The 20,787-nt window shown below is 46.4% G+C and overlaps 1 protein-coding gene across 1 annotated transcript in view; it reads right to left on the bottom strand.

The window, feature by feature from the left end:
• The window catches only part of GALNT18 (polypeptide N-acetylgalactosaminyltransferase 18), a 352,886-nt gene extending 333,508 nt beyond the window's left edge, over window positions 1–19,378 (bottom strand). Inside the window, exon 1 of the mRNA XM_055548627.1 lies at window positions 18,687–19,378. Within this exon, the coding sequence (XP_055404602.1) occupies window positions 18,687–18,921 (235 nt within the window). The 5' untranslated portion in view covers window positions 18,922–19,378. The remainder of the gene's footprint in view (window positions 1–18,686) is intronic.
• Between the last annotated feature and the right edge of the window lie 1,409 nt (window positions 19,379–20,787).

Here is a 20,787-nt window from a genome sequence, read left to right as displayed (position 1 = left end):
ACCCACAGGATTGCTTTCGTTTGAAAGTGACCACAAGTGACAGCTTCATTATAATAAAGACATCATGGGTCCCTTGAAGGCTCCAGGCTTTTCTCACAAGCTGGTTCCTGGGAGATCTCCGTGGAGGAAAGCACATTTTACACACATACGCACACACACACACACACACAGAGCCATGGCGTCCCTTTAATTAAACCTTGAAACAGCAGTGTAACTCATGAGAGGCCATGAGAGAGGCCCCAGGACTGCATGCCTTCCTGTCGCTGATCAATAAGGCGGGCACAGCGTGAGACATCCTCACAGAAGCCACCCCCAAGCCTGGAGGGACAAGAATCAGCTCTTTGGGCCCCTGGCTTCCCTTCCAGACGACTCTGAAGCCAGAGACCTGGGTGTGAATCCTCTTACTAAGTGGTTTTAGGCAGGTCTGCTTATTTATTCATTTAGTCACTCAATAAATTCCTAATTAACCCAACTATAGAAGGCAATGGCAACCCACTCCAGTACTCTTGCCTGGAAAATCCTATGGACGGAGGAGCCTGGTAGGCTGCAGTCCATGGGGTCGCTAAGAGTCGGACACGACTGAGCAACTTCACTTTCACTTTTCACTTTCATGCATTGGAGAAGGAAATGGCAACCCGCTCCAGTGTTCTTGCCTGGAGAATCCCAGGGACGGCGGGGCCTGGTGGACTGCCGTCTATGGGGTCACACAGAGTCAGACACGACTGAAGCGACTTAGCAGCAGCATACGCCCTACTGGCATGTAGTTTCCAGTGAAACACCGGAAAATGGAAAAAAATAGGACTCTGTCTCCACTCTCAGGGAAATTACAGTCTAATGGGAAAGCAGATAAACAGTCAGTGTATAGTACAACTTTCTCACCTGTAAAATGGGGCTAAGGATATGATTTTAAGGATTAAATCCTAATAATACAAAGAAGATTAACAGTACCAACCAAACAACTAGTCAGTGCCTGATAACTGCTGATTTTTTTCTCTTTTCCTGTCCTTGGCGCAAAATCTCTGCCCCTCCTCCATCTGCACCACTGTGCAGGTTTGAAAGGCCGGGAAGAGGCCTGCTCCTGATATAAGACTGCACCACCAGGAGCTGCCACGTGCTGCAGGACCTGAACACAGGTTCTGCTCCGAGTGCTGTGTCCCCAGTCCTGGACAGGATCCCAGGTGCTGGGGTGCAGGCCCCAAGGACCCAGACAGGGCCCCTCCAGCCTCACCCCATAGAAAGAAGTCTGCCCATCCTCTGTCCCTGGAGCACCCGACTTCATCTGAGAATACACAACAAAGGGTTACTTCTCACTGCGGAAGTTTCTTCTCATGTTGAAGGGAGTAACAGGATATAGAGGGGAATTTTCTAGACCTGACTCAGGACCTCTCCACCCCCATCCCAGAATCTCTGGCACCAAGGGGAGGATCCTCAGGGCAGTCACCAAGTTGCTCTGGGTCGTGCATCCCTCAGCACAAAGTTTGAGGGTAAGGGTCTTCTTCTACCTTCTGGTTCTAGCATACTCTGAATCTCAATAAAGAGCCATCAGATAACAGCCTTCATGGTTGACATGACTTGGGTACTGCCAAAGTTGGACAGCTCAACTTTTTTGTTTAAAAGGTGAAGAAAGAGGGAAGGGGCTACACAGAGCTGCACCACACAATACTTTGTTTCCAATAGTGACCAGAGTGAAATAAGATTTAATTTTTGATTTGTGAAAATCAATGCATAATTTCTGTACTTCTAAAGTAATTACAAACCAAAAAATACATATGCTGTTTGCTGAAATAAAAAAAAGAAAACAAACAACTAGCTGTTGTTGAAAAACATTCACAATTGTATAGTTTTAGGTACATAAAAGAAATATTTTAATTGTTTTGTTAAGGCAATTCTTATCCCCCTACTCTTAAGTGATCAAAAAAAAATTCCCACTAATCAAGAAATGGTTTATTGTCCAGGAAGTTTCATAATGATTTACTCCAATTCTCTCTAGTAAAAAAGCAAAACCATCCCTCAGTTTTCTGTCACTAGTAAGGGATCTCTTTCAAAAAGGACTTTAAATAGATAAGTACTTTTTAAAAAAATGTAGAATGTACCTTCTCAATATGAAACTACATCTATCTTTGAGTTGTAAAGAATGTATATTAAAATTAGATCATGCAACAAAATGCACATTTTGTAGAGAAGAAAGAAAGAAAAGATTAAATTGAATCTTCCTGACAATTGTCTTAAATCACACCTTCCTGCCTGCAATTGAAATTATAAGTCACGTTGCTTTGTGTTAAATCAAATTCCCCCCAGCAGGAAGACAGGCTGCTGCAGCTCCAGTTCTGTTGGGAGGTGGGTTGAGATGGAAGAAAACACTTCTCTCCTCCAGGAGGCTCTTCCACTACCAGGGATTTGAGGAAAAGAGATTCTCGGACCAGGTAACAGGATACCTTGCATAACTCTCCCACCAGGTTTCTACAAACAGTGCATTCCTAACATTGTCCCCGGACCACTGTGATGCCAAGTGGGCTTTATTTTACAAAACAAATATTTCTCTACAAATGAGGGCAGGTCCCCAGGCCTGTGGGCTTAAAGATTTCCATGCAACAGTCAAATCAAACTGAGACACTCCAGGTGTCCAAATGTCACAGTGTGAGGCTGGGCTCCCCTCTAACCTCACTTCTGAACCATCTCAGTTCAGTTCAGTTAGTCGCTCAGTCGTGTCCGACTCTTTGCGACCCCATGAATTGCAGCACACCAGGCCTCCCTGTCCATCACCAACTCCTGGAGTCCACCCAAACCCATGTCCATTGAGTCAGTGATGCCATCCAACCATCTCATTCTCTGTCGTCCCCTTCTCCTCCTGCCCTCAATCTTTCCCAGCATCAGGGTCTTTTCAAATGAGTCAGCTCTTCGCATCAGGTGGCCTAAGTATTGGAGTTTCAGCTTCAGCATCAGTCCTTCCAATGAACATCCAGGACTGATCTCCTTTAGGATGGACTGGTTGGATCTCCTTGCAGTCCAAGGGACTCTCAAGAGTCTTCTCCAACACCACAGTTCAAAAGCTGAACCATCACAGGCTGGCCTTAACTGGGGAAGTCCTAACACACTCATCCTGTCAGCTGCACTGTAACAGGGATCAAGGTTGATAGTCTAGGCGTTACAACCAGAAAACGTATCCCTTACCGTATTTTCTATGCCAGCTCCAAGAGGAAAAGGTGGTGGGAACGAAGGGAAGAGGGAAAATGGAAGACTGAAGGAAAGAACGTGCTCCCTACCATATGCCCACCAAGTGATAGGCAGGGTGGGGTGCTGTCTGGTCCCGCATTTAATCAGCACCTCAATTAATTTCAACTCTTAATCAGCACAACAATCCTACAGGGTTTAAGGAGCAGTCATCCTCATTTCCATAGCTGGGGAAACTGAGGCACAGGGAAGTGAAGAGCCTTGACCAAGGTCACCCAGTCTGTAAAGGGCCACGCTGATTCCAGCCACTGTCTGCCTGCACACACTTTGCCACAATTCACAAGACTCCGGTTTCCCTCTTCCAGGTAACTGTTGGTTTTACTTAATCTCTGAACTTGCCCTCTCCTAATCTTCTCTATTCCACTCCTCTAAATCCTCCTCATTCTCCAAAGGTGTGTCATTAAATCCCAGCTCCTCCCCAGTCTGCTGTACCAGCACACTCTTCGAGAATTTAGTATTAACCCTCACTACATTTGTTAGTTTGCAAAAGATAGTCACCTGTTTCTTGGGTTGTCTTCCTAGCCTGATGATGAGATTTTCAAAGCAAAGGACTGTGTCCTACATATTTTATCATTTCCTGACATGCCTGGGCACAGAGTCAAGCCCATAAGGCGTGTTCAGAAGCAGCCACAGAAAAGCCTGGATTGGTGCCTTTAAAAGCTGGGCTCCTCTGCGACCCCTTCCCAGGGCTCCCCCTTTCTCCCAGGGCATTTCTTCCACAGTGTCCTCCAAGGCCAGTACAACCTGCTCCCCAACTGGCCCTCTCTGACCTCACTCCCTACCCCTTTCTCCCACAGTCGCTCTGCCCTGGCCACACTGTTCTCAAATCCACAGACACCAGGTCCACTCCTACCTCGGACTTTGCACACCTGTTGTTTCCTCCACCTGGAACTGTTACCCCAGACAGAGCTCACACCTAATTTTCTTCTCTCTTTATCAGAAGGCACCTGACTACCTCACTTCATTGCAAACCCTTCATACGTCTGTCTTCATCGCACTGACATACCTCCACCACTTACTAGGTGCTTAATAAAAGCTAGTTGGATGAAAAAAGGAAAGAATCTGAGCACGTGACCAACAGAAGGTAGGAGTACCTCCCAGGTCACTATCAAACTCTGAGTCATAGGAGAGGGGAACAGGAACTTGGAAGTAGTTTCTTCCAACCATCCCAAGCCTCCACCCCAAGCCTTAGTGCCAGATCTGGGGCCCATCTCCAACACCTGCCCACAGAACTAGGGCCCACATTCTATATACCTGAGCCCAGATATGTTGCTTTCTTGATTAAATGGGAATTATGGGCAAACCTGGACATGTCTGCAGTTTCCTCTGTATGCAATGCTCCCCTTCACGGCCCCCAACTTGACGCCATCCCCTGATCCTGGAAGACACTTCAGTGAAGCTTTGCTCTGAATGAGCAGAGGAGATGGTTTTGTTCACACTTAAGTCGTGAAGTCAAGTAGGCCTTAGGAAGCATCACTACAAACAAAGTTAGTGGAAGTGATGGAATTCCAGTTGAACTATTTCAAATTCTGAAAGATGATGCTGTGAAAGTGCTGCACTCAATATGTCAGCAAATTTGGAAAACTCAGCAGTGGCCACAGGACTGGAAAACGTCAGTTTTCATTCCAATCCCAAAGAAAGGCAATGCCAAAGAATGCTCAAACTACCACACAATTGCACTCATCTCACACTCTAGTAAAGTAATGCTCAAAATTCTCTAAGCCAGGCTTCAGCAATACATGAACCATGAACTTCCAGATGTTCAAGCTGGTTTTAGAAAAGGCAGAGGAACCAGAGATCAAATTGCCAATATCCGCTGGATCCTCGAAAAAGCAAGAGAGTTCCAGAACAACATCTATTTCTGCTTTATTGACTATGCCAAAGCCTTTGACTGTGTGGATCACAATAAACCGTGGAAAATTCTGAAAGAGATGGGAATACCAGACCACCTGACCTGCCTCTTGAGAAACCTGTATGCAGGTCAGGAAGCAACAGTGAGAACTGGACTTGGATCAACAGACTGGTTCCAAATAGGAAAAGGAGTACGTCAAGGCTGTATATTGTCACCCTGTTTATTTAACTTACATGCAGAGTACATCATGAGAAATGCTGGGCTGGAGGAAGTACAAGCTGAAATCAAGATTGCCGGGAGAAATTGTCAATAACCTCAGATATGCAGATGACACCACCCTTATGGCAGAAAGAGAAGAAGAACTAAAGAGTCTCTTGATGAAAGTGAAAGAGGAGAGTGAAAAAGTTGGCTTAAAGCTCAACATTCAGAAAACTATGATCATGGAATCCGGTCCCATCACTTCATGGGAAATAGATGGGGAAACAGTGGAAACAGTGGCTGATTTTATTTTTCTGGGCTCCAAAATCACTGCAGATGGTGACTGCAGCCATGAAATTAAAAGACACTTACTCCTTGGAAGGAAAGTTATGACCAACCTAGACAGCATATTCAAAAGCAGAGACATTACTTTGCCAACAAAGGTCCATCTAGTCAAGGCTATGGTTTTTCCAGTGGTCATGTATGGATGTGAGAGTTGGACTCTAAATAAAGCTGAGCGCCAAAGAATTGATGCTTTTGAACTGTGGTGTTGGAGAAGACTCTTGAGAGTCCCTTGGACTGCAAGGAGATCCAACCAGTCCATTCTAAAGGAGATCAGCCCTGGGTGTTCATTGGAAGGATTGATGTTGAAGCTGAAACTCCAATACTTAGGCCACCTGATGCAAAGAGCTGACTCATTTGAAAAGACCCTGATGCTGGGAAAGATTGAGGGCAGGAGGAGAAGGGGACGACAGAGGATGAGATGGTTGGATGACATCACTGACTCATTGAACATGGGTTTGGGTGGACTTCAGGAGCTGGTGATGAACAGGAAGGCCTGGAGTGCTGTGGTTCATGGGGTCACAAAGAGTCGGACATAACTGAGCGACTGAACTGAACTGAAGCCTTCTCCTAGAAACAGAGATACTGCTGGGTGTGAAGAGCCAGGTCTTCAGTCTCTTAGCCTTCCACAGCACTCCAGCCTGACAACCCCTGGCACAGGCCACCTCCTGTACCTCCAGGGAAGGGCACGGACAAAACAGTCGCTTGGTGACCTACCTCAGGGTCATGGTCCTCTCATGAATCCTTCTAGTATCACCTGCAACCTTCCTACTGAGAGAAAGGGGTGATCCTATTTTCTCTTGCTTAGCATCACTGCAGCAGAAAAACAAGAGGGTGCCTGGCTCCATACTAAGGAGCTTGAGAGAGGTAACTTACTAACTGCATCGCCTTGGACAAGTTAACTACAGTCACTGAGACTTGATTTCCTCGTCTGTAAAATGGGGGTAACAACATAATCCCACAGGGTTGCTTACAAAGTTAAAATGAGTTTTCACATGTAAAGCATTTAGCATATAACAGGTGCTCAACAGATATTGATTCTCTTCCTTGTCCAGTTTCTTCTCTAGACAAGTTCAGAGCTATTTCTACAACCCCTCCTCTCCTTTGTTCTTCTATTTTAATTTTTGAATCATTGATAAAATTTTCTTCCATTATTTTCCTTTGGATTCTCCTTCTAATATAAATCCTCATGCATGCATGCTAAGTCGCTTCAGTAGTGTCCTACTTTTCGCAACCCTATGGACCGTAGCCTACCAGTCTCCTCTGTCCACGGGGATTCTTCAGGCAAGAATACTGGAGTGGGTTGCCATGCCTCCTCCAGGGATCTTCCCAACCCAGGGATCAAACCCACGTCTCCTATGTTTCCTGCATTGCAGGTGGGTTGTTTTGGTTTTGGTTTTTGTCACTGAGCCACTGGGGAGGGCCCTCAGGTTCTAATAAAATTTTTTAAAAGTCTGGCCCAATTATAGTCTTGGAGAGTATACGTCATAATTCTTGCCTGTTATACTTTCCTCCCATATACTCTTCTTAAAAAGCAAAGTAAATCAGAGGATCAGTTTATTATTAAAGTGAGATTTAGAAATGTTAAAAGACTGCTTCTCCAACTGTGAGGCACGTCTACAGCCTTACCAACACCCCTCCCATTACTTGGTGGCTCCTTCTCTCCCTTCAGAGAAATATGATGATGATTAATTACAAAAAGCCTGTCCCACTCATCAAGATCCTTTGAGGCAGGAACCACATAAACACCAAAGATCATAACTGCAATAAAGAGAAACCAGAAAACCTCTCTGCTCTGGGACCCTACCCAGGCAGAGCTAAATAAATCTGAAACAGAAGATCAAAAAGGATCCTCCACATGGATAATAGAAAATGTCACCAGCATAAACAGGAAGAGAGATTAGTTCAATAAAGGAATAAAGTCACATCTGTGGGTCTCAAGTAAGATTTTTGCTTACTTTTAACTTCCCAGCATATAACTCACAAGGTTATTAATACGGACTCCTACTGTTTTGGGCAAATAAACAGCTGCTGATGTTTTGTGCCCAAACCACTTTATTAGAGCTTTCCTTTACAGCAATTGTTTTTTCCTTTCCAAATCCTGAGAGGCTCAGACAGCTGAAAAAAAAATAAAAATAAAAAAAAATAAACAGGGAGTATTAAGGCAGAATGAATAACAAAGAAGAGAGGAGGCAGCTTGTGGGGGCAGAGCAAATGGGGCAGGGGCTGCCAGACCTCACCATCCCCTCTACCACTCTTAGACAAAGTCAACGTTCAAGATCAGAGAGCAGAAGACACAGATGTGGTGCAATCATTAGAGCTATTTTTACCATGATGCTAGGAGTTACCATTGAAAAGAAAAAAAAGAAAAGAATTTACCAGCTTGAGAAGCTGAGGATGACCAACTCTCCAGGTTTTCCCAAGTTTGAGGGTCCTCTGCAGACACAGGAATTTCAGTTTTAAAAAAGGGAAAGTCCTTGGGCTTCCCAGGCAATCCAGTGGTTAAGACTTCACACTTCCACTGCAGGCGGTGCAGGTTCGATCCCTGGTCAGGGAACTAAGATTCTGCATGCCACGCAGTGTGGCTGATAAATAAATAAACTTTTTTAAAAAGAGGGGAAGTCAAGCAGGGCTAGTTGGTCACCCCAGGAGCCACTTGGCTGTGCCAGTTTACAGGAAAGCATTGCAGGAGTTTGAAAGTCACATGTGAAATCTGAATGAGGTCCAGCCTGCAGCCAGCACACGCCGCTTTTCCTATGAGGCCAAGTTCCTGGGGGGCTCACAGTGATTCCAGAGAAAGGGCTTTCCAGATCCTCCCATGCTAGCACCCCAACTCCGAGGTTCCTTAATTATACGAGGATAAAGCAAGCCGCCTGCCTGGATCCCTTTTTCATCAGTCTCCTGCTAGACCTAAGGCCTCTAAGCTTACATTTGAAAACCATCTTTGATAAAAATGATCTTCCAGTCCTTCCTCTGTGAGACTGTCATCTTCTGTTCTCTTCTGAAGAGAGCACAAATGCTGGAGACAGTTTCCCTTCCTGGCTCTACCACCTAGCAGCTCTGTGACCTTGGGCAAACTCTCTAAGTCATTGTGTCTCAATGTTCTCACCTCTCAAACTCTCCATCACCATGCAGTGATGCTAAAAGGCGATCATGCATGGATAGCACCGAGCCCAGTCTCTGACCCATAGGAGTAGTTCTCATCCTCTGTTCCCTTTGATATCATCCAGCTTCAATTCTTTATATGCCTGTTGCTCTTAAAATAAATCAAGAGTTTGGCTAAGATTATCATTTGGCATTTCTGTAGCTTCAAATCTCTCCCTAGCTTTCTAACTCTTAAATTCATTGTCCCAAGCAATCTTGTACTCCTAAGTCCTAATATACCACTAACATGACACTTATTAGCCCAAGTTTCAAATCCTGCCCTGGTCGCTGAACTGCCTTCCCTCTCCCACAGGATCTCAGTGGCCTTTTTAACTCTAAGGCCCCAGAGGACAGAGATGGATAAGCAAGTCAGACCACTGAAGCCAAACCAGGCACCAGAACTTAAGATGCAACATCCCTATGAATCCAGTGGTTAAGAATCCACCTGCCAATTCAGGGGACACAGGTTTGATCCCTGGTCCAGAAAGATCCCACATGCCTCGGAGCAACTAAGACTGTGTACCACACCACAAGAGGAGGTGGTGCACCTCCTGAGCCTACTATCTAGAGCCCATGTTCCTCAACAAGAGAAGCCCCTGCTTGCTGCAACTAGAGAGATTCCATGTACAGCAACAAAGACCCAGAACATCCAAAAATAAATAAGTAAATAAAAATTTTACAAAATAATAATACAAAATTAAGTATAGATGCAGCACCTAACCATCTCAAATAGGTGCTCTACCCTGAATCTTAAACTCTGGACATGGGTGGAATGAACCCAATCATGCCAAAGAGCTGGCCTTAGCCTCCTCTTCAGTCATCATTTTCCATTGCTCCTATCTGTCCTGAGGAGATGAGTGCTAATGTCACTTCTCCGGATCTCTCCAAACACTGTGTTTATGTGAGCTCAGAGAGGACAGTGGTAACAAACGCAGCCCAACAAAGTGTGTCTGCCAGCCCCAGTACCATTTCAGGAATACCATTATAAAGGAAGTCTGTCACTCTCCTTAGAGTTGGACATGAAGGCTTTCCACTGGCATCATTAGAGGTAGCTTTATCTCCCAAAAGCAAACCTTCACAAAACTAAAATTGAATGTTGGGCAGTGAAAGAGAACTACATCTCAGAAATGCATACTTACTGACTGGGATGATCTGTCCTAGCAACATATTTTAATCTATAATTGTGTAGCCAGAAAAAACTACCAAAGCATTAGTGTTCACACTATCAGGAATCCTCTTGCTTAAAGCTCCAGTGGGCTGCATTCAGCTGGGTCCATAGAGTACAAAGGCTCACGCCGAAGATTCCAGAACAGCAGCTGTTTCCAGTCATTGTCGCAACATATTGTAAATTGGACCGTTTGCAGTAATGTGTTATTAACAATAATTTAAGTACCAAAGCATATGAATGATTAACTATGAATTGAAGCCATTTCAAGGTTATCACATTCTCTTGCATATTAATATGCTTTCTCGTGCGGGAGAGAAAGGGATGGAGTGAGAATGAATGCAACGTGTTGGGACGTGCGTGGTCCTGGCCCTGCCCTGGGGTGTGTGCTCTGCATGCGAAGGCATGTGTGTGAAGAGCGGGGAGCATGGAGAAAGCCTGTGCTCAAGCATTGCCCTGTTGAATGGTACTCACTCTGACCCTGAAGGCAAAGTGAAATTTGATAAGTTAACAACTGTAGGCACAATGGAATTATCAAGTCTTTGCAGAATTCAAGGCACTCCAGCCCTAGGGAGACCTTCAAGGTCAGCATAAAAGTGCAATCCACCATTTACAGAATCGAGACCATCAACCAGCGGACCTAAACCTCTCTGCCCCTTGCTCTCGACCAAAGTGCCCATGCCACAGTGATGGACTGCCCTTCCAGCATTTCTCTCTCTCCCCAAATCCCACCTTGGCGCCTTCTGGCTACATTCATCACTCATACTCAGTTTGGTGTTTCTGCAAAGGACCTTCTGTGTAATATCAGCTCAATCTGGGCTGCCCTCCAATATGCCTCTCACAAGGCACCCTATCTGTCCTAGTCTCCAGAATAGAACACAAGCAACGAAAAGTGGCAACAATCCTAAAGAGACTCCCAAGTTCTACATCAAAGCAGTAGCCCATTCAACTTCCAAGTTAAGGGACATCAGAAATCCTGTAGGACACTAGTGAAGATGCTCCAGGAGCCCTGCACTGGCTCTGGATCCCACAAACACCTTTAAAAAGACACAGACACCTAAATCCGAACAACTGAAGCTGACCGTCAAGGCCCTCACAAACCAGAAAAACAAACTGTGGCTCTCCAACATTCCATTCTGAATTCTCCTTGAGGCTCTACATCAACCTACTTATCAAGGGCAAATAACAATTTATGTCAAGTGAGTGGGAAAGAATGTGGAATTCATTTATTTTACAGCCTACACACTTCTGGATAAAAATGAAAATTCTTTGGCCATGGTAAAAAAAATGTCGTGTTCTTTGGCAAGATTTTTCTACTCCATGAAGATATGGTCCTGGGCTATTAATAAAGATAATTGGGCTCAACCTCTAAATTCTGCTATTGGACTCTCTCAAAATATCAATCTCTGTTACTATTATAATGTCACATGCCACAGTTCATTCCGAAGGACAAATAAGCTTACTCTTTAAATGACACCCTTTCCTCAAATAATCTTCAAGCATTTCGCAAACATCAAAATGATATCTTCTTTACAACCCTGCCAAGTCAGGGATGAGATGAGAAGGACATTAGCCAATTCTCAGTAACATCCAAAAGCTATAAGGGGACAAAAAAAAAAACCCTCCCAACAACTGGGCCTTGGATATTTTCGTATTTTTAGGAACCATATATGTGTTTGTAATCTTGGTGACCAACCTACTGTTACTGAATTGATTACTGTTACTGGTACATTAATATGCACATAATATGCCTAATAAAATTTTAGGAAACAAAAGCACTTAATAATCCATTTCTCCCATTGTTCAGATGATCTTGACTCAGTGAAGTAAGATAATGGATTTAGAAATTAGTCATATAATGTAATACATTATTAATCATGGTATACAGAAGGGTAAATAGATGTTACAAGTATACCACCCAGGAATTCAATTTCATTTTAGATTTGTTTACTCTCTTAAATTTTTTACGCTACCATCATCCCTCGAAGAAATCTAAGTCTGATGTTTCCTTTTCTTCCAAAATAGTGATTTTCAACCCCTTTTTAAAAAGAAAGAAGAGTCCTTTAAAAAAATGAAATATCTTACAGAAAACCAAATATAAGACAGATGAAAGAGAAACAGCATTGGTTGCATAGAGGGGAGAGAATGAGGAAAGGAGGGATCAAATAGACCTCATTTGACCCTTCTATTTCTTAAGTCCCAGATCAAACCTTCTAGAAGCTTGGGGCTCCTGGGGACAGAGTTTGAGAATCACTGCCCTAAAGCATATGTGCAAAGCAAAAATTATGTGTATAAAATAGAATACAGGCATGATATAAATTTCATCAATTAACGATATATGGAAATAAAACATACATAAAATACGCAAATCACAAACACTGATATCCCAAGAGAAAAACCAGCAAAGGACACCAGTACAAAGTTAAAACAAACACAGGGCTCAGGAGAAGATGCTAAGTTCTACAGTAATCAAGAGAGTACAAAGCAAAAGAACAGAACATTTGATGGTGGTTACATTTGCCCAGAAAAAGTTGAAGGGTAACACCCAAGGCTGGCCAGGCTCTGAGAAGCAGGTACAATATTATATTGCCATTGGCTGTATAGAAAGATTTTCCTTTTGAAAAACAAGCTTTCATAAAAATTGCTCATATTTTTGGAGTCAGTAATAATCCCATTTGTGGAAATGCATCATTAAAGTCATTCCAAAGAAGAACACAGTGAGGTAAAGATGTTTATTTCTGATTAGTTATAATAGAAAAGAAAAGGTTCAGTAATAGGCAACGGGTTAAATCAATAACGGTATACTGATGGTGGAATATTAAGCAGTCACTAAAAATGCAGTAAAAGTTCTCTTTAAGAAAGAAAGTGAAAGTGAAAGTCACTCAGTCCTGTTCGACTCTTTGCAACCCCATGGACTACACAGTCCATGGAATTCTCCAGGCCAGAATACTGGAGTGGGTAGCTGTTCCCTTCTCCAGGGGATTTTTCCAACCCAGGGATTGAACCCAAGTCTCCCACATTACAGGTGGATTCTTTACCAGCTGAGCCACCAGGGAAGCCCTCTCTTTAAGAAATCTCCAGTTAATTGCCTCTCCAGATTAAGCATGTTTTCATTCTCTCCATGAAAAACAAAACCAAACCAGGATGCGATTGTCCCTCTGTGTCAATTTCTCTCCCTCACCCCATTCACATCTCCAGCTAACAATGGCGTTATAAGCCAACCAAGAGTACACTGGGTTTGTTTCCAAATGTGTTTAGAATCTTGGTACTTGTCACTGTAACAGCGTAACTTAATTACATATTATATAACCAATGGAAGATCATTGCTAAAAATTTAGAGTTATTTCTAAGAAAATTAATTTAAAGCTTTGGAAAGACTTTATAGAACTAATCACATAAATAGCAGTCAAATTACTCATGAACAAAGTCATTGCAAAAGACCAAAGTAATAAAAATGTGGGCCACTACACTGCTTCATAAGTACCTTCAAGTTCTCAGTGAATGTTAAAGAAAACAGAACTAGAAATCAGACTTTGTAAACTGCACTTTATGGGCGTGGCTTATTCCATGAAGAAGCTGTTTACAAAGTCAGATTTCTAGTTCTGTTTTCTTTAACAGATCCAAACCAAAGATAAAGCCTGGTCTTCCATCAAAAAGCTGAGAAATGAATGCACAGTAAAACAAAATACTTCATGCATGTATGTGATATTTTGTTTTAGTTTCTTCTTGAATCAGGTTTTCAGTAAACTGGCTAACTCAAACCCAAACTGTGTTGAAGAAGAGGTATACTGCTGCTGCTGCTGCTGCTGCTGCTCAGTCGCTTCAGTCGTGTCCGACTCTGTGCAACCCCATAGACGGCAGCCCACCAGGCCCCGCCATCCCTGGGATTCTCCAGGCAAGAACACTGGAGTGGGTTGCCATTTCCTTCTCCAATGCATGAGAGTGAAGAGTGAAAATGAAGTTGCTCAGTCATGTCCCACTCTTCGCAATCCCATGGACTGCAGCCCACCAGGCTCCTCTGTCCATGGGATTTTCCAAGCAAGAGTACTGGAGTAGGGTGCCATTGCCTTCTCCGAAGAGGTATACTATCATCCTTCAAAAACGCGTTCACTGCAACAGGGACCAGGAGGGTCCGGATTCACCACTGTACCCAAAGTCACCACTCAGTGTGGCGCCTGGCACATACCAGGCCTCCTATAAATAAGGACTAAATCAATAAGAGAAATCAACCCTGAATACTCGTTGGAAGGACTGATGCTAAAGTTGAAACTCCAGTATTTTGGTCATCTAATGCGAACAGCTGACTCTTTGGAAAAGTCTCTGATGCTGGGAAAGATTGAGGGCAGAAAAAGAAGAGGGCATCACCCATGCAATGGACATGAACTTGGGCAAACTTCAGGAGATGGTGAGGGAAAGAGAGGCCTGGCTTGCTGCAGTCCATGGGGTCGCAAAGAGTCGGACACCACTGGGCGACTGAACAACAACAACAAAATCAATAAACTATGTAGCAAATATTGAAAAAATGCTTCTAACAAAAAGCAAACTGAGGAAAGCAGAATATAAAATTACATGTAAACCACGACTACACCTGCATTTCTAAATATGGAGCCAGATGGACAAAGCTAGAAGGCAATGTCAAAATACAAAATAGTTGTGTTAGATTAGAATGAATTAGAGGAATTTTATGCATTTTAAAATATTTTATTTAATGTTGGCTCATTCTTTTTTATATTCAAGAAAGATGCTAACCAAGAAAAAAGAAAAGCTGTATGGGTTTCTACTTGACTTCCACAGTAAGATGTGAACCCACATTTCCATTTCCTAAGCTCTCCAACACTCCAGCGTCCTTCACACTCTGTACTTAACCCACTGCACCACCTCCAGCAATTCCATCTTTCTCCTCCAAGACCAGACCTGTATGAACACTTGTTTTGTGTTTCCAATCCATCAGGATGCTATTTTTAAAATCCGGAGTTATCCACCCTCTCATTTACCATCTATCTGGTTAAAAAATAATTATCAAAACTGCAATTTACATTCCCAAGAGATTCCCAAACACCATCTAATTAAATCATTCAATCAGAAAACAAATTAAAATGAAATATCACTGCAACCCCCAAGAGGAAAATAAACTTTTCAGTCATGACTAGAACGTAGCTCCAGGGTGACGCTCCAAAGCCTCTTCTAATTGCAAGTCCTATGGAACATCCAGTAGAACATTTTGTGACATTTGCAGCTTCCAGGACAACTTTCCTTCCAAAGCAAAGAGGAGCCTGTGCAAGGCTCCAAAGCAAAACATAGTCATTTGAGAATGGAGATGCTTTATTAATGACTAACCAGTGCCCTGGGCACCCGCACTGTGTGCTCATTCATTCATCTGCTCAGCCATCCAACACACACTCTCTGAAGAATGTGCCAGGAACTGTCCTGGGTGTTCCACAAACACTTCTTGTGTGAATGTAACCTCTGCCTTTTGGTGTGAAACAAACCAGAGCTTCCTGAGTTTAACTATGGAAGAGTCTCCAAGTGGAAAGGCTATGACTCCATCATCCCTCGGCCACCCTCTGAGGTCTCCAACTCCAACACCCACTCCCACCATCCAGGGACTCTAGGAGAGCCCTGCTGCCCCTGTGACTCGCTGGCCCTCTTAAGAGATAGCAAGGCAATGGCACCCCACTCCAGTACTCTTGCCTGGAAAATCCATGGATGGAGGAGCCTGGTGGGCTGCAGTCCATGAGGTCTCAAAGAGTCAGACACGACTGAGCAACTTCACTTTCACTTTTCAGTTTCATGCATTGGAGGAGGAAATGGCAACCCACTCCAGTGTTCTTGCCTGGAGAATCCCAGGGACGGGGGAGCCTGGTAGGCTGCCATCTATGGGGTCACACAGAGTCGGACACGACTGAAGCGAGTTAGCAGTAGCAGCATGTGGTTAAGAACACAGATCCTGAAGCAACATGAGCTTGGTTTAAATCTCTGTACCTTAGACAAATTATATAAGCTCTCCATATGTAAAATGGAGCTTACCTACTTACCTCATAGGGGGAGGAGAATTAAATGTCAACATACATAAAGTACTTAAATAATGCCTGGCACACAGTTGGTGCTATATAATTTTTAGCTACTAAGTATCATTATCCCTATTCCCCCTGAGCTTAGCAGAGTAAACTGGTTTGCTCAAAAGGCCCTCCCTACTAACTAGAGGAAACTCAACAGTGGAATACATGTAAATGGCCCATATCATCAAGGACAAGCCTCTGATCTTTTCCTTTCCCACCTCTGCCTTCAGAGAGTGGCACTTGGCCAGTCCCAAACACCATAGGCCCCTTACATAAGTAAGATAAATCCCTAGCCCACCCGGCTCCTCTGTCCATGGACTTCTTCAGGCAAGAATACTGGAGTGGGTAGCCATTCCCTTCTCCAGGGGATCTTCCTGACCCAGGGATTGAACCTGGGTCTCCTGCATTGCAGGCAGATTCTTTACCAGCTGGGCTACCAGGGAAGCCAAATTTTACTTTCAATTCCCCCAAATACTCACTCAAGGACGGCTCCAGCATCACTGGGGATGCTGTCACTAGTCATGGCAACACCATCATGGCACAACAGCCAAGCATCCTGTGCCTCCCCCTGCCTCGGCCAGTCTTTGCTAAGTCACTGGCCCTTCCCCACCCCACTGCGCGCTGTGGCTTCTACCTCTCCAGCTGAGAATCTGGCCTTTTCTGAATATCCACAGGACTCATAATACAGTCATTGCACATACACAAGAGAGCTGGATCACCATGCGTTTTAAGGATAATGCGCCCTCTTTTTTTCTTCCCCTCTCAGTTTCTTCAGGTATGCATTTGAAAGTTTCAAACAAGGCATAGCTATAAGGTTTCCTGGGAGCAGAAACACAAAGGCTCCTTTCAGCTTCCACACCGCACTCATTTGCATGTAGAGTCTTATAAATCACATGATACGATCCACATTCAACATGACAGAGGTGCCCTCTGGGATGAGCCCATGACCCCAAGATCTCCTCATCGCTTCCCAATGTAGTATCTTGCTCACCTCCTCCCTGACCAGACTGGAAAGCACAAGAGTATCATTTTCCAGAAACATGAACACACACACACACACACACACACAGAATCTGTGAATGAAAAGCTCTTAAAATCTGTGGGCAAACTAGAAATGTCAAAGTAAGGTATGGTCTGCATCCCTCTGGGAACATTATGAATCACCCTGGGGCAAACACTGTACTTCTACTGCTGACTAATTGTCAATCTGGACCCACAGGACGGAAAAGAACAAGTAAGAAACACAGCAACAGGCACATCAGAGAGATAAATTGGTCTGCTATGCAAGCCCAGTGGCAGGTACCAAGGAGAGCTGCGAAGCAGAGGCGTCAGAGCCATGAACTTGTTTTAAAGTCATCAGTCAGTCAGGAAGCACCGTGGATATGTATACCTCTCCTGCACTCACCTGAACCTCCCCCCTGGGAAGGAACTTTTGTACATACGGGGAAGCAAACCAAATGTAGAGAGCAGCTGTCTCCACCATGGCAGGGGCAGCAGATGCAAGGTTGGATCCTGACAACCATGTGTAAACAAATGAGAGTGCTCCTGGGAGAGAAATAGTCAACCAGATATGTGCCAAAGTCTGCCTGGTTGACAGGTGAACTAGGCTCTGCTGGCGCTGTCCTGACCTTAAAAAGCTGACAAGCCTGGTAGAAAACAGGGGGAATAGAAGCAAAGAAAAAGAAATGTGAACGTGAGAGACGGGCATGTGTGTGCACACCCTGACCTGTGGTGCCCAGCCGGAGCTCTATATCTGCTGCCTCTGACAGCTCATCGGACAGGGTCGCCTAGGGAGAGCGCTCTGTACCCCATCCTCCCCTTGACCCCAGCCCTGGCCTGGAGCGCAATCTCCCGGCTCAGCCTAAGACTCCAGACCTAGCCCGCGCGGATCTGTTTGCTCTGCCCCAGCCACTCCCCGGGCCTGGGACTGGAGCTACCGGAGGGAATGGCCTTCACTGGCAGCCCAGGGCGGATTCTCCCGGTCCTGGGCGGAGGCGCCACCGCAGTGGACAGAGCTCCAAGCGTCCATGCTTCTTCACCGCGCCAACACCTGCTCCTGGAGAGGGTCTTGGACCCGCGGGCTGTGGTGTGGGTGGAGACCGCTAAGGTTCAGACAGCACTCCTAGTCACAGATCCCTCTGCACACCCAATCGCCTATGGGCCGCTCACAGTCGGGCTGGGACTAGGGCCGTGCAGTCTTCCCAGCTCCGGCTCGTCCCGAAGCCTGTAGGTCCTAAATGGCAACGACTTGGGCCTCTCACGCTTCTCCCCATAGGCCCAACAGTAGCCAAATGAGCTCGATTGCCTTTGAGCGCTCCCTTGTACACACACCAACATTCACACGTACCCACACTCTGAACCGGACCTGTGTGCGACCCTGAGAGCCCTCGAGCAACTAGCCGGTAGTCCCACGCACACTGGGACACGTGCGCAGCGCGCCCCCACACCGCCAGCGAGCTGCACACACGCGCGCGTGGAGCCCCGCGCACACACGTGTGCCCTGGAGAAGCGCGCACAGCCGCCGACACTGAGGGTCCCGTACTCAGGCAAGAACATACACGCAGCCCCGCCAAGCGTCCGCGGCTTCAGAGCCCCACAGTCACTCGAGAGATGACCACCAGCCTCGGCGTACCGCGCACGGCTCTGGGCACTCCCCGGCCCCGTGGGCTGCCCAAGTTTCCCCGGGCGCCCGTACCTTGGATATGCTGCTTTATGACATTCTCCAGGTGATCCAGCCGTTCAATAATCTTCAGGGTGTCTCCTTTGTCTTCCTCCAGCTTCTTGTCGGGCGCCGGCTCCTGCCCCCGCACATACACGCTGGCGATGTAGTTGGTGACCCAGCCCACGTAGAGCAGACATATGATGTTGGTCATGCCGCTCAGGATCACGCAAGTGGACACCAAAGTTTTGGTCTTCCTGGTGCACACCATTCTGGGCTCCCTTCTCCATATAGAGCTCCCGGGGGCCCCTTGTCTCTGCGCACCCGGGACTCCCCCGCGATCACACCCCCTCGGACGCCCGGGGCCGCCGGGCGCCGGAGCACCTGAGTCCCGACGGTCTCCAAAGCCCGGACCGCTGGCAGTGGAGCCGCCGTGCCCAAGTTTGGAGCTCCCGCCTCTGGCCGCCTTGAGAGAGAGCTTGACAAAGGAAATGAGGTGGATTATTTTTCCAAATTAAAAATCTCCGAGCCCTTCTCGGAGCAGTCACGGGTGGTCGGCAGCCGCGCGCCTTGATATGAGCGTCTGGAAAACTTTGCCACAGCCTGGATCCGCGGCCGCGCCGCTTCCCATCGCCGGGCGCCGATTGCCTTGGCGGTCCGACCCGCCTGCGCTGCTGGAAGGACGGCGGCGGCGGCAGCGGCGGCGGCGGCAGGGAGAACCGCGGAGCCCAGCGACCCGGCCCCCTCCGAGCGACAAGCGCCGCCACCAATCGCGCTCGGGCTCGGAAGAGGGGCCGGGGCTGGGCGGTCGCGGACCAACGGGGAGGGTGCGGGGGGCGGAGTCCGGCCCGGGGCCCCACCTGCTGGCCGCCCCTGGCCCCCGCCCTCCAGGGACGCTCCAGAGCCTCCACCCGCGCCCGCGCTGGCTGCCCCAGAGCCGAGGCTCCCGGAGAGGGCGCGCCACCAATCCCAGTCCTAGGCCGGCAGATTCCACCTCTAGGAGTATCCCACTTGCTCACGCGCAGAAACCTCGAGGCTTCCGGAGGGAGCTCGGCTCAGCGCTCCACCACTCGACCGCTTGGCTTCTCGCGTGGATCCCACCTGCCGGCTCTCAACCCTTTTTCTGGTTGCCGGGACTCAGGGAGGCCAGGGAAGCGTGGGCCGGATGGCCTGTCCTGTCTCGCCCTCGGTCAGGCCCCGTGGGCTTCCACTTCTTCCTTGACTTTACCCTGTCAGCAGGCTTCCTAAATGTCTCCAGACCCCACAACTGTCAAAGGAGTCAACCCTTTTAGGAATCTCTTAGAAGGTTCTGTACCATCTCCACTACCAAACACCTCAGAGGTTTTTAACGCTCCTAGCTATATATATTTTTTAAGTCTGTGCAGTTCCAGGACAAACTGTGTCTTGTAACCCCAGTTGTCATTCATGTGGGCCCGGGCTCATCCCAATGCGTGTGGAGATCCTGCACAGAAATATCCCTGGGGGGATTAAGCTCTCGGTGAGCTGTAAGTCCCTGTACATGCTGTTGTGATTGATGTTAGGGAGGACAGAACTGTTCCTCACAGCAGAGGGGCATGGCTGGACTCCAGTAACTGACACTATTTTGTTATTAGAGTAAATGCTTATTCATATTATTCCTTTCTGCTGAACACTCACGTCTCAGAACCTGAATAAAATTCCTTCAAACAAAGATTCTTCAAAACAGATTTCTATCCTCTTCTCTGTCTCTGGGATGCATTTTCCTGTCCTGAAGAGTGTCCCTTGGTGTGCCAGCACCCCAACCAGCTGTGATCCTGGTACCCAAGGCAGCTCCCTCAAGTGATGTTTTCTGGACCTGGCCCAGCAAAAGAGGGTGGACACAAAACCAGTGAAGGAGCATTTGATGGCCATCAGCCTGGAAGCCCTTTAACCACTGCTTTGCATACAGAACTCCCAAAAGATACTATGAAAACAGACACAAACTAAAGATCTTGGAAGACTTCTCTCTACCCATAACTGGGAAAGAGAACAATACGTGTAGGTTAGATAGAGAGTAGAGCAGAGTACTGTGTATGAGTCCATAAATATGAAAAAAGAGAGCACAGACTATTTCTGGAAAAAAATCAAGGTACAGAAATCTGCATCCATGAGGAAATAA

This window comes from Bubalus kerabau, chromosome 15, assembly GCF_029407905.1.
Source record: "Bubalus kerabau isolate K-KA32 ecotype Philippines breed swamp buffalo chromosome 15, PCC_UOA_SB_1v2, whole genome shotgun sequence".
Taxonomy (NCBI): domain Eukaryota; kingdom Metazoa; phylum Chordata; class Mammalia; order Artiodactyla; family Bovidae; genus Bubalus; species Bubalus kerabau.
This window is presented reverse-complemented; position numbering and strand designations above follow the sequence as displayed.